This window comes from Sardina pilchardus, chromosome 12 (assembly GCF_963854185.1).
Source record: "Sardina pilchardus chromosome 12, fSarPil1.1, whole genome shotgun sequence".
NCBI classification, from domain to species: Eukaryota; Metazoa; Chordata; class Actinopteri; order Clupeiformes; family Clupeidae; genus Sardina; species Sardina pilchardus.
In genome coordinates, this window is record NC_085005.1 from 1,748,959 (window position 1) to 1,763,001 (window position 14,043).

General features: G+C 38.6%; 1 protein-coding gene across 6 annotated transcripts in view; it reads right to left on the reverse strand.

The window, feature by feature from the left end:
* Positions 1–8,269: 8,269 nt before the first annotated feature.
* Positions 8,270–14,043, reverse strand: part of enah (ENAH actin regulator) — a 140,454-nt gene continuing 134,680 nt past the window's right edge. For all 6 annotated transcript variants that reach the window (XM_062550522.1, XM_062550519.1, XM_062550521.1 and 3 more), the window contains one exon: positions 8,270–9,642. In XM_062550522.1, the coding sequence (XP_062406506.1) occupies positions 9,605–9,642 (38 nt within the window). In that variant the 3' untranslated portion in view covers positions 8,270–9,604. The remainder of the gene's footprint in view (positions 9,643–14,043) is intronic.

Below are 14,043 nucleotides of genomic sequence, written 5' to 3' on the forward strand. Positions count from 1 at the left end.
TTGCAGCAGCGAGAGCTGCCGGTGGCAGCAAGGGAGGGGATACAAACGCTGCTATGAAGTTGTACACTCTCTACTTCCCGTAGTGTAGACTTAGCTAGACTTGACCATGTGACGAATCACGAGGCACGGACCCACACGGACCTTTGTGGATATGAGGAGGCATCTAAACACCTGCACATGCGTCAGGGATGTAAAAGCCAATTAGGCAGGGTCTAGGCTCCGCTGCGCTCCGCAGTACCTCCAGAGCGGCTGCTCTGCTGCATCGCAGCTGCCTGGCCACGCCTTGCTCCCGCGATAAGTTGAGGCCATGTGATACCGACTGCTGAGTCGAAAACACACCCATCTAGACCATCGTGGACAGATTTTTAACCACGTGCATCTTGTGCTGCGCAGTTTTTGTGCTGCGCAGCCATCTTGAACGCGCCTCTTGACTGGCCTGCACAGTGTCCTGACCTCAACCCAATAGAACACCTTGATGAATTAGAGCGGATCCTGAGAGCCAGTCGCCTCATCCAATATCAGTGTATGGCCTCACAAATGCGCTTCTGAAAGAATGGTAAAAAAAATCCCACAAACACACTCCTAAACCTTGTGGAAAGTCTTCCCAGAAGAGTTGAAGCTGTTGCAAAGAGTGGACCAATGTAATTATAAACTCTATGGATTACGGATGGGATGTCACTGAAATTCATATGTGAGTCAAGACAGGTGAGTGAATACTTTTGGCAATATAGTGTAGTTCTGAGAGAAACATGTATTCCACAAACGTAAATAACCCAAACCAACTTGTTCTGGAACACCTAATTTTGGGGTGTTTTTGCCCGCATTGCACATCATCTACTCAGGAGGGCACTGCTCCCACATACTTTGGCCCACCATGACAAACCTGACCTCTACTGAAACCTGACACTCAGAGGTATTATATGAAACAGTCTGTTTGACTGTGTGATGTACTGGCAAAGGGTTACAGAGGCTTGAATATTGTTTTCTCTTTCAGCCGGTAACATACATCTCTGGAACTGCCCACATTTGGGCCCTCTAGATCACCATGTCAGCCTTGAAACACAACTAACACCTAACACCAGGTCTTGTGAGCCTGTAACTCAAAGTAGATTACTATGGGCTAAAATATGGAGTTTTCACAAATTTATTTGTGTTGAAATACCTATGCGAGTCATTTTTAGAAATCTGCCAGAGTAGCAAATTAATATGTAAAGTTATCCTTTTTCTTTGATTCTATGACAGTCAGTGTCATGCAAAAGTGGATAAAACTAGAATCTCCAGAATGTTAGCTTTCATTTGACACCAAGATTATGTTTCTACTCAAAGGGGTTCTTGTGTAGTAAGGGTTTTATTGTTTGTATGCACCATCAAATCTCTGAATTCTTTTGGCCGAAATGACTATTTCCTTGTTTGAATGGATTTGGAAGGGCTAGCTCTATGGTATATCCGGTAGTGTCACATATCAATCGATCCGTCTAACTCTTAGCATCCCGGAACCGTCGGTCCCATCTCCGAGACTTGCTGCAGTCCCGCGTTATCGTCATTCAAAGCGGAGGTCCCTGATTGACAGCTTTCTTGCCCAATCCCCTCCGGTTACGGATATCTCGACAACCCCCGGCTGGTATTGCTGCTGAAACAGGTGGAGACAACAATGAAGAAGAGGCACCAGAAAGGAAGACCAGTGGCCAAGAGTGTGTGTGTGTGCGCGCGTGCGTGTGTGCGTGCGTTTATGTCAGCATGTGTGTAACTGAGTTGGTCATGGTACAAAAATACAGAATTTAAAGCACCCACACCACACTTGAATCACAAGCCACAACTACTGACAATGGAATGGCTGGGTTTCCCAGATTCGTTAGGAAGCTCTTCAGTGCTAAGAACTTCTTAGGAGCGCTCAAAGAACGCTCCTAAGAAGTTCTTAACACTTAAAAGCTTCTTTTAAAAGCTTCTTAAAATATTTATGTAACACTACCTATGTTTAACTATAGGCTACTTTATTTATTTGAATCATTATACAGTTTTCAAATATTTATTATTACATGTAGATTGTTGTAAAAGCTTGTATCATTCTTAAAATTTCAATTGCTAGGTTTTGTTTGTTAAACTAATAAAAGGTTATGCATTTATTTACTAGATTTGGATTTTACTGGATTTGTGTGAATTTTCAAGTACTTTTGGTAGGTGGTCTGATTATTGTGATTAGATAGATAGATAGATAGATAGATAGATAGATAGATACTTTATTGATCCCCAGGGGGAAATTCAAGAACTACTGAGGTCAGGCACACCTGGGTTATTCTGTTGGAATGTGCAAAATGTAAAATGAATTGAAATCGAAGGGATACCTTTTCATGTGTGATTTCTGGAACAATTGTAGGCTAGCCTACTGAACGTTTAGATACTGTTATGCACGTCATGTTATGCTGTTTGGTTAAATAGGTATACGAAACACACTTGTTATTGAATTAATGTGCTACAATGCAGGCCTGTTTACTAGTCTTATTTACAACAGTGGTTTGTTGCTACATCATAGCAATTTATTTAGTCAGTAATGCATGCTCATTATAATGAGTAATGAAAGTTATTTTTATTGCACACAAAATTCCGCGATGTCTCCCGCGAGTCACGTCAGGCAAACTGCAGCAGGACTGTTCGGGACAAGGGGCCGTCGTCTCCCGGTAAAAATCTCAAGTTCACGTTGACATATGAAGCCAGTTTAGTCAGCTGGGAGATTTACGGTGAAATACTGCGGGTGGACGGCTAGAAAGGGTAAAATACAGGACTCCCCCGGCCAAAAATGGAGACGGGTCGTGTCAAGCTAAACAAGATGAATGAACTGCTCTAAGGTAAATTCTCGTAAATACGTTCAGTTGTGTCAAGCAAAACTTAATGAATAAACGGCTCGGAGGTCATTCTCGTAAATACGTTCAGCGGTTTGAAGAGAAATAAGACGAATAAACGGCTCTGAGGTCAATTCTCCGAGGTGGCTTTAAAATTTCGCGGCATGCGTCGGTCATTGTGTTCGCGTCACATGTAAACATCCGGGGTCAAAGGACAGGCAAAATGGCTGCCCAGTACGTCCGAATTGTATGCCTACTACTCGCTCGCATACATAAATAACGTACTAAATTGACGGTTGAGTAGTACGTTCTAAACGAAGCTAGTATGTACTGACTATTCGGATGCAGCCCAAAGGTCGCAGAGAGACATGGGAGGGCTCTATGAATGCGGAAGAGGCAGACGAATCTTCCGATGTTTTTAGCTTAGCGATAGCACTTTGCTATGGAATGCTACGCGGCTATACAGATAAGTTTCAAGTCGCAGATTATTCATTTCTAGTTTGTTGCTTTTGTATGAACTGTATTATACATCTACCAAACGTATTATGGATAAAACAACGTGGATATTCCATTACTATGGGTTCTTACGGACATGTGAAGGCCCAGCATTCTATGGTTGGCAGATCGCTATGGGGTCGTAAGGACTGTAAGGTAAGGAGTCACTGATTCGAGATGGGTTTGGTGGGAGGGGGGGTACAGTACAGTACAGTACAGTAAGTTTTTTTTTTTTTTCTTTTCATAACGAACTATACATATCTTGATTCGTGAGAGTCTAAGCTTTCAACCGATATGTGACATGACTATGGAACTTCGTGATATGATGCCTAAAATTATGGGAGGGGGGAGTGGGGGAGGTGTGGGGGTGGGGGGTGAGTCGTGAGCGGCACGCCGTTCCAGTACAGGTTAATAGACTGTAGGCTTACAAAAAAAAGGCTTCAGAGAAAAGAACACTCGACAATAGTTAAATATGGACGACATATCACTGAGATTTTTTGTTGGCTTTACTGCGTATATGTAGAACATTTGGGTTCATGATGCTTCCCACAGTGACACCAAGGTGTCTCTCTCTCAAAGATGATTGGTCTTACAGGACCGTCACACATTATAAAAAGGACCCAGGAATGGTTCAAATGAAGAAACTGAGCTCTTCTAATGTATCCAGTAATTAGAAAAGCTATAAATCCAATCATCTGGAGAGATCTAAAATATATATAGTTGGAAGAAAGCACCTTTTGGATTCTCGAAGAACTAAAGTGCAATACTGCCCGTAGAGTAGCTAAGTCCTCTGCTCAGTCATCAGTGTTAATTCTGTTAGATTTATCTGCAGCCTTTGATACGGTTAACCATGACATTCTCCTTTCTACACTATATGAACTGGGAATTTCTGGGAAAGCTCTTGACTGGTTCAAGTCTTACCTTAAAGGGCGTTCTTTTAGCGTGTCTTGGCAGGGACAGATATCAAAGTCTCATGACCTCACTACAGGAGTCCCCCAAGGATCAGTATTAGGGCCCCTCCTTTTCTCTATTTACACCACTTCTTTAGGTGGGATTATTCGCTCTCATGGATTTGAATATCATTGCTATGCGGACGACACTCAACTTTTCCTATCCTTCCCACCTGAGGACTCTAGTGTTTCCCATCGGATCTCTGCATGCCTGAAGGACATTTCAATCTGGATGAAGGATCAGCACCTTCAGCTTAATCTTTCCAAAACTGAGCTCTTGGTGTTTCCAGCAAAAACAGCTATTCCCCAACAGATCAATATCCAGCTTGATTCATCCTCACTGACTCCAACCAGATCGGCACGTAACTTGGGTGTCATAATTGATGACCAACTTACTTTCTCTGAGCATGTTGCCTCAATTGCAAAGTCATGTCGGTATACCCTGTACAACATTAGGAAGATCAGACCTTATCTGACACAAGATTCCACTCAGCTTCTTGTACAGGCAATGGTTATCTCCAAGCTGGACTACTGTAATTCTCTGTTAGCTGGCCTACCTGCTTGTGTATTAAGACCACTACAGTTGATTCAGAATGCTGCAGCACGACTGGTCTTCAATCAGCCAAAGAGGACACATGTAACCCCTCTCCTAGTTACTCTCCACTGGCTCCCTATAGTAGCCAGAATTAAATTTAAATCTCTCACTCTGGCCTATAGGACACTGACTGGATCTGCTCCCAGCTACTTCAGTTCTTTAATCACGATGTACATTCCCAACCGCCCATTGCGATCTTCTGAGGAGCGTCTGTTATGTCGACCAACCATACATGCTAGGTCAAATTGTAGATCCTATTCTTCAGTGGTTCCGTGTTGGTGGAATGAGTTGCCCAGTGCTCTCCGTTCCAGCAACAGCTTTGGATCTTTTAAGAGGGGTCTTAAGGCATATTTATTTAATATGCACTTAGTCCTTTGAGTTTGTGATGTGTTATGGTTTGTATAATAGTATTGTTTTGTTATAATTTGTCTATTGATAGAATTTGAAATTTATTTTGCTATTGTCCTTAAATTTAGCCATACCATGCTTTAGTTATTATTATTATATATAATTAACTGAGTGACTTATTTGATTGCTATTCTCATTTCACTGTTTTATTTCTCATTAGGTTAGTGCTTAAAATTATTGTTTTACTGATAATATTACTATTCTCCCTAGTTTGTAATTGTTCACTGTTAATTTAATTTGTATTGTTATTTATTTGTATGTCGCTTTGGACAAAGGCGTCTGCTAAATAACCATAGCCATAGCCATAGCCATAGCCATAGAGCATTTTAGAAATGCCATTGATGTTTATATGGAAGCGCCTGCTAGTTCTGAGCTGCTTTATGTGTCAGAATTTATAACAATTTACCTTTGGCTAAGTCCCGCCCATCGGAGACGGATGAGCCAATGGCAGTGCAGTAGCTCCGCACATGAAGATAAAGTCCGTCAACTTCACCTTACGGTTCCTTAGAAATGCATTGGGAGCCATGATTTTTTTCCGGTTTTACAGGATTATATAGTGATGTAAATTGAATAAGGACGACCAAACTAAATATGTGGGATTAACGCAACACCGATACACAGAATGATTGCGTTCAATCTTGATTATGCTTTTTTGTAATTATGTTAAATTAGACTAAACTCTCTCTTCCCAGCTCTCCCCTATTTTAAGCAAAGGGTTACTCCTTAGCAAACCATAATGAAACAGTGCTCCACCACATTATGTGGATTAAGCCACACAATCAACTCAATAAGATAAACAAGAATGTTTATTGTTCTCAGCACTGCCAGCATTGTGTATAATATGATTGTCACCCAGAGGAGACTTGTAGATAACTAACGTTGAAACCCCTAGTGGATGATTAATGGACACATGGATGGGTATATGGCTGTGAAGAGACAGATGGATGGATGAGTGGGTATAGATTACCTTGGTTTTTCATGCCTACTGTACCTGTGTGACTGTGCTGCTAGTACACACTCAAAGCACTTGACAGTGAAGAGAGGGCTTTACGAACCACCACCAATGTGTTGCACGCACCTGAGAGATGCACTTGAGAGTAATAGAACTTTATTGATGGTAACCGGGATACTGGTAGGCTATTCATCATGTATAGAGGGTTATAACGTGTTCATGTAAACACCATATCCTGAATAAGCCTCACAATCGGCATTTAAATGCAGTCAGTAGGAAAAAATACTTTTGCTTTTTCGTGCTTTATCTCAAAATATGAAGTTCACAAAAATGAAAATACATTGCTCAAGTGTCCTTCTCAAAACTTGAAATAATGCTTGAATGAAAATGGTATGTGTAATGGTTCAAGCTGAAAAAAAAGTTCAAAGAATAATGGACCATCATCAATTATAAGAAGCCTGGGAAGAAAGTTACTTCCATTTACTTTTGCCAATTTAAATTTACTTTAGCGAGCCTTTCATAATAGGCAAGAGTGCCAATATTTTGTTATCACTTACTGTAGATCTACAGCAGGTAGAAAGCTTGGTGGAATCCACTGAGGGTATTGGTTATGTCATAAAAGTTATGATATATTAGCAGAAACACACTGTGGATTTCTACTCTTAAAATGCAATCAAAGCTGTAAACAGTCTTTGTGCTACTTGCTGGCTCTGCAAGAACTAACCACTGAATATATTTACTGAGCACAACAGACGAGAAAGTCCATTTCTGGTCATTCAGCTGTGCCAATAGGAAATCTGATCACTGTAGACCTCCTTACAGAGGCAAAAACATAGGCCCTTAACCTCAGGAAAGAGACACTGCCTAATCAAAGGTAACAACTCATGTTACCAAGAGGATGTGCCCCAATGCAAATCATTGACCTTGAGTGAGAAAAATCAAAACTGGTATTGTACTAATCATGATTCATGTAAATATTAGCATCTGAATGTAAATATGTAATACCAGAATTGTTTGTGTAATATTCAATAAATGAGATTTTTTTGCTGTGTGCTCCATACATTTTGTATTTTTATTACACAAGAGGGACAAAAATATTGCCTAACCTATTTACAGCCAAGTCATTCCAAAAAATTATTATTAAAAATACAGTATCTCTGTACATACATACATACACACACACACACACACACACACACACACACACACACACACAAATATATGTATCACTGCTGCATTTTAAACACAGAGATCATGCAATTTCTAGCTGGGCACAGATTCATTTTTGAAGCTTCTGAATGTAGTTAACATGTGTGCGTGCTTTATAGTTACACTATTTTCACCTTTTAGCTGATGTTTTAGTTAACATGAAATTACAACACCTTGACAGCAGTGATAATAGACTACAATGCAATCCTATCAGGGAAGCATCCACATCAAAGTAAACCACTTTTTTTATTTCTGCAAACTGTAAACAAGGAAAGGTATTAGATACCAAACCCAAAACTCTAGCAACTTTGAGAGTTTTTCCCCCGATAACACATATGTAGCCAACAAAATATCAGAAAATAGGGCCCTGATTTAGAAATCCCTATGAATCACTATGGTCCAGGCTTTGTAAACTAAAAGTCAAAATAATCAGTTGATCCACACAGTACATACAATCTTGATGCATTTACTTTGTTGTGCTCCATTTGTATCAAACATTGGTTCTTTTAGTTTAGCACTTTTCCTTGGAAAACCTGGACGTTTTGCCTTAAACTAGTGAACTTCTGCTCTTCTGCCAGCTGAATTTCAGACATTTGAATTTATGTGTCTGATAACAATATATCAACATTCACTTCAAAGCTAATGTTAAAAATACAAAATGTATGATATTCACAGCAAATAAATTCAGATTTATTCAATAAGATATACATATAATTCAAATATTACATATACAAATTCAGACACTTAGATGTCTATCTTCATACTTTTTTTTTTATTTGAATAAAACCAAAGATTCTAATGAAAACATGAGGGTATGTTTGCCTGATTTAGCCGCTTTATAAAGGTCAAACTAAACAACAAAATATTAAATATAAATCCATGTTGAAAATTAAAAACACTACAAATGGCAAAATAAAAACATGCAACCTGCAACTCTGACTGTTACCTTGTATTACACTGAGGCAGTACTCAGAAAAGAGCAATCTTGGATAACAACTATGAAGGTAGATGGTACAGAGCAAAGTTTTTTGCCATTGTAAAATCATTATGACTATAAATGGATGTTTTTCCTGAAAAAAAAAACAATAAACAGGAAACAAATGTTTGTTGATGAAGGCGAATTGGTTCAGACAAAGAGCAAACAAAACAAAATAAATGCTACACTTATTGCTTTTAAACTGACAACATTAATTTTATGGCATACATTGCTCCTTCACAGTACAAAATATGACATGCACTAAGTCTGACAGAAGTTAAAAAAAACATTTTCAGATAAAAAAAAGTTAGCTCTCAAGAGCCCTATCTACAGATGTGGTCTTGTTGATATTGGTGCAACCCATTTGTCTGATTTTGGTTAAAGAGCTACAATGATTTACGGTAGAAAGGCATTGTTCCTCGCACATATTCCATCGGTCATCCACAAACAAAACAGGAAGAGCTACAATGTTAAATTTCATTAGATTAGCTGTTGAGCATTCATAAATATCTTGTAAAGACACAGCAGCATCCTCAAATGATAGGATTAAGCTACCTCATATGACCATGATGTTCTTTATGACTTACATGACATGAACAATCTTGTGTTTTAGTAATGTTTAGATCAAAGTCAAAATGGTGTTTCAGGAAGACAAGCTATACAGTCCAGCAGCAGTCCACTAAAACCAATTGTCTTTCATCATGATTGCAAGACTTTATTAAAACCAAAAACAGACTTGGTCCAACAATCTTCCTTCTATCCCCTGCAGGGACTCTCTTACATGCTCTCACCAAATTCAAGCCATAAGCCATAAGCCAAAGTCGTAATGCTCTATGTTTGAGTTACAGCATTGACAGACTTTTTTTAACAAGGTATGTTGTTCAGTTAAGATACAGATAATTCCCCGCTGTCTACAAAATTGAGATCAAGTTTCACATGTTTAAAATCCCTTATTGTAAAGACCGTGTCTAGTCCATGCCACAGGCCAGACTGAGGTTTATATGGGTATCTGAGTCAATCCCTCAATCCATTTTCCTGCTCCAACTGTATGCTTCTACTTGCCCTCGAATGATAACTGTTAATATCCAACTGTTTGTTTCACTTTTATATATAACTTTCAAGTTATACCATATTAGATTTTAAGTATCAGGAAATAAAGGTAATAGTATGCCTCGGGAACTTCTATGAAGAGTTTGACTTGCCAAGCTCCTCTCTGATTGCTGTGGATAGAAAGACAGGGATACATAAATCAAAACACAAAGACTCGTGCAGTGACAATGTAACTTACCTGCTTGATGTGTTACTGATTTTACATTTTATTTACTTAATACATCAGTTCAATGTAATAATATCAAATAAAATTACAACAATAAAAACAATAATAAAATATCTGATGCCAGAGACTAAAAAATATTTTCCGTCAGAAAACAGGCTACTCTATGGAGTAATAATTGTGTCGCTTCAAGAATCTGGTAACACTTTATATTAAGACACACATATTCACCATTAATTAGGTGCTTACTAACATATGTATTAGTAGCTTACATTTGTTACATTTGTTAGTCATTTTAAGTCACTAATGTAAGCTACTAATATGTACCGCAATTTCCCGACTATTAGCCGCAGCTTATGCATTGATTTTGCAAAATTTCTTCCGCTATGAGGTTAATATAGGGGGGCAATTAATATGGGGTTACAGCGCCCTCCACAATTATTGGCACTCCTGGTTAAGATGCGTTAAAAGCCTTAAAATAAATACATTTTTTATTGTAGAAGCATACTCTCACACTGAAAATTGTAGAAAAATTTAACCTTCAACTCTAGAGAATTTTAAGGTGGGGAAAAAAATCCCTGACTGAGAAATAATTATTCTTCATAAAATCACCTGTTCCACAATTATTGCACCCCTAACAATTCCTAGGAAATAAATGTAATTAAAGTAGTTCTGTCATTTCTGTCATTTCTACAGTAGTTTACAAAGTCAATCAGAGTATGTAGGAACATTTAATTAGTAATTCTAAACATCCTGTTTCCCTGGGCTATCAATATGACGTGACACAGAGGTCATTTCTCTTCAACATGGGAAAGACAAAGGAACACACTGTTCAAGTAAGGCAGATGTGTGTCGACCTTCACAATTAAGGCAATGGCTATAAGAAAATAGCCACTCGCACACCTGCCCATATCTATGGTCAGAGGAATCGTTAAGAAGTTTAAAACAACTGGAACAGTGTTTGGAACAGGAACAGCAACGAAACCGAAAGTGTTATGATACAAGTAAACTTTGTAGGCTACAGCCTGGTGTTGAAGTAGTGATTTATGACGAAGCCCCTTTTATATTAGGACAAAAAATTGTCAGTAGCCTAAGCCTATCTAAACGGAGTGTAGGCCTACAAACAATTGAATTATATTTATTCTGTAAGTATAATGATGCTGCCTTGTAAACATGAGCTACGCAATCTTTTGCCGTTTGGAAAAAATAAAACCCATGACATTATATTCATATGATGATATACTGAAATGTATGCTATAGGCTACTGGAATGGGTTACCTGGAATATACATTTCACACGCAGCGGAATAGGCTACCTGCAATATACAGTGCCCTCCAAAAGTATTGGAAAACATGCTTAAAGTTAAATATAAAATCATCTTTTGGAAATTGATCTTAATGCCTTAAATGAAACAATGAGGAAATATTCAACCTTTAATGACATGAATTTTCTTTGTGAATGAATAATGTATTGTAAATAAATAAATGTTTTCCTTAAAATATAGGGGGTCATAAGTATTGGAACGCTCATGTTAAATTCCCATAGAGGATTTTTATTTTCATTTTTAAAGGCCAGTTATTTAATGGATCCAGGACACTATGCACCCTGATAAAACCCCCTTGGCCTTTGGAATTAAAATCCACATCAACACCATACCCTTCACATACTAAGAGTTTGGCATGCTTAATGTCAGTTATTAGCTGTTAGCTAATTAGCTGGTTTCATTCTCATTGAGCTCAATGTAATTCAAACCAGCTAATTAGCTAAGAGGTAAAATCCCTCTTACTGTATATAGCCTACCATTTGCAAGCTAACAAGCAACATGTTTGAGCCTTGATGTATTATTGACAAATAACACAACATGCATGAAAGCCATAAGTGGATAATTAACAAAACATACATAGCCTATCAACATGTCTTTCTCACATCAAATAAGATGGAATTTTTGACGGGCGCATGGAAAAAAACAATCAACCACGTTTTAGATTTTAAACAGGATTAGGTTAAGGCAGTTATGTCATTGATGCGCGTCATTGCGCGATATTATGTTGTTGAACTTCGATTATTGAACCAATTTCGGGTCGTTGTACCTGTTTCCTCCTGAGGTCGCACTTTCTGCTTTTCCCTTTTTTGTGCGTACGCATGGGTCAGAGCTTGCGTGGAGATGCGCACATTTTACCGTCAAGTTCACTTTTTATAAATACCAAAGCTTGCGTAGAACGAGGCGTACACATTCTTTTGTGCGTACGCATCGTTTATATATGAGGCCCCTGAGCTGAAAGCCTAGTTTTACAAATGTATCACATAACTGGTATCGTAGTACCACATAATTTAATATGTAATGTGCAGCCTCAATATGTCTAGCCTATATTGTACGCTATGTCTAACTTGCTTCTGGTGTAACCGTGACAGATTTTACGACATAAGTAGAAGAAATTACCGTTTCCCAACTGTAGGGGGACCCCGAGAGCAAAACTTCCATGGTGTTGCTTTAAGACTTTTGATTACTCAGGAATCAAGAAAGTTACCATACAAATGCTTTCCTTTCTCGCTATCTCATATTCATTAATGAAAGAGATATTTTTTATTTGTGCTAACTTGGCTGTCTGCTTGTTGTGTAGCCTATTGTGTGCTGTAATACAGTTAATAAGTGTGAATACAACTTATTGTTTAGGATCAAGTTTAGGGAACACATGAGGGTTGATAAGTGCCAAATTAATTGTGAATTAAATGTGAACAAAGACCCAACTTTAGAATAGGTAACATATCTGGCATTACAAACACTTAATTACTAGTTATTTGTACACTATTAGCACTTGTGGTTTAGTGTCTAGTTCAATTTGAATAGACCATCTTTGATAAGTATTATTAGGGGTAAATGACTGTTCTTGTGGTAATACCACCTTACAAGGCCCATACTGAGCCATGCATATTTAGGTCATAATTAATATGCAACATTTTATTTAATAACTATGAATAAGGGGTAATTAGGAGCTTACATAGGGGACATTCTTAACTAAGGGTTTAGTAAGGGTAGAATTAGGTTTTGCAGAATAAGGTATTAATTAGTGACTTATAATGACTAACAAATGGCTAGTATGCTACTAATATACAGTGGGTACGGGTTGAGAATGCACCTTCTCCCGCGGGACTCCTGAAGAGATCCCGCAGGCCGTCAAGCCGATTTTTTTCGAGGCTAAGGCAATGTACCCAAACAACCACCAGGTGGCAGAAAGTTTCATCCCGCATTTCAAAATGATGAAGACCGCATATCAGTCAATAGTCGACTCCTTAATCTCATTTAATCATTACAATGAAGGTGATGACTGGAGAAATTATTCAAACGACGTTTCAATGAACCATTGTTGAAATGAATGAAAATGGTTATAGAAAATCGCCTACACCCTAACGCCGACACAGCTGATTCTTTGATTGATTCTAAGCTGTTTTGATGTAGGGGATGGGTAAACTGGCGTGCTACAAACATGCTACCAATCAAATGTAATATTAGTAGGACTAGCCTACTTAGACACTTTAGTCATAGGCAACGTTGCCATGTTAATTTGGGCTAGAAGTGCTTGCTTGTAGTGGCGCTCCTGTCCGCTGCTTCTCCCGAATTGTGTGGCAAATTTGTCAGCAATCAGCTTAAATGTCAAATCATATTTATTTCTCTTTGTCGCCATGGTATTGGGGGAAACGCGGAGAAACGAGATGGTCAGTCCTCGTATTTTTTCTTCGCGTTTCGTTTTAAGAAATATATAAGTAATAGTTAGTCTTCTTCCGTATTGAGCAGATACGGGACGCTCTTTGTTCCGTATTTTAAGGAACTACTCAATGCACACACACTACAATGAAAAACACACAAAGAAATCACTATACATATAGCCTACAACCTAATGACACTTTAATGCAGCGTTTCTCAAACTATGGGCCGCGAAACGTGGAGACTGCTGCTGGTCCGCGAGACATGGAGTGAAATTAGGTCCGGTGATCTGATAATTTGCTGCGCAATTGACCAAGCAACCGCGGACCGACAGAAAAAGAAAGCAAACGTTGCTGCGGAAATGCTTGCTAATTTGATGTGTTTAAACATAGAGCCATACAATTAGGTGTGTCTGTTATTATGATAATTTTCAAGCATAACTGCTTGTCCATAGCTCAGTGACAGGTGTTAATAGCCTTGCAATAAGCACTGCTGCAGGTGCTTCTTTTATTATGCGGTTAGAGCATAAGCGCTTACTCATATAGACTAGCCTATAACTCAGGGACAGGTGCAAAACCACCAACTGGGATGGATCGAAGGGCAAGCAAGCACTGCCACACAACGTGAAGGCCTTTGTGTTGTCAA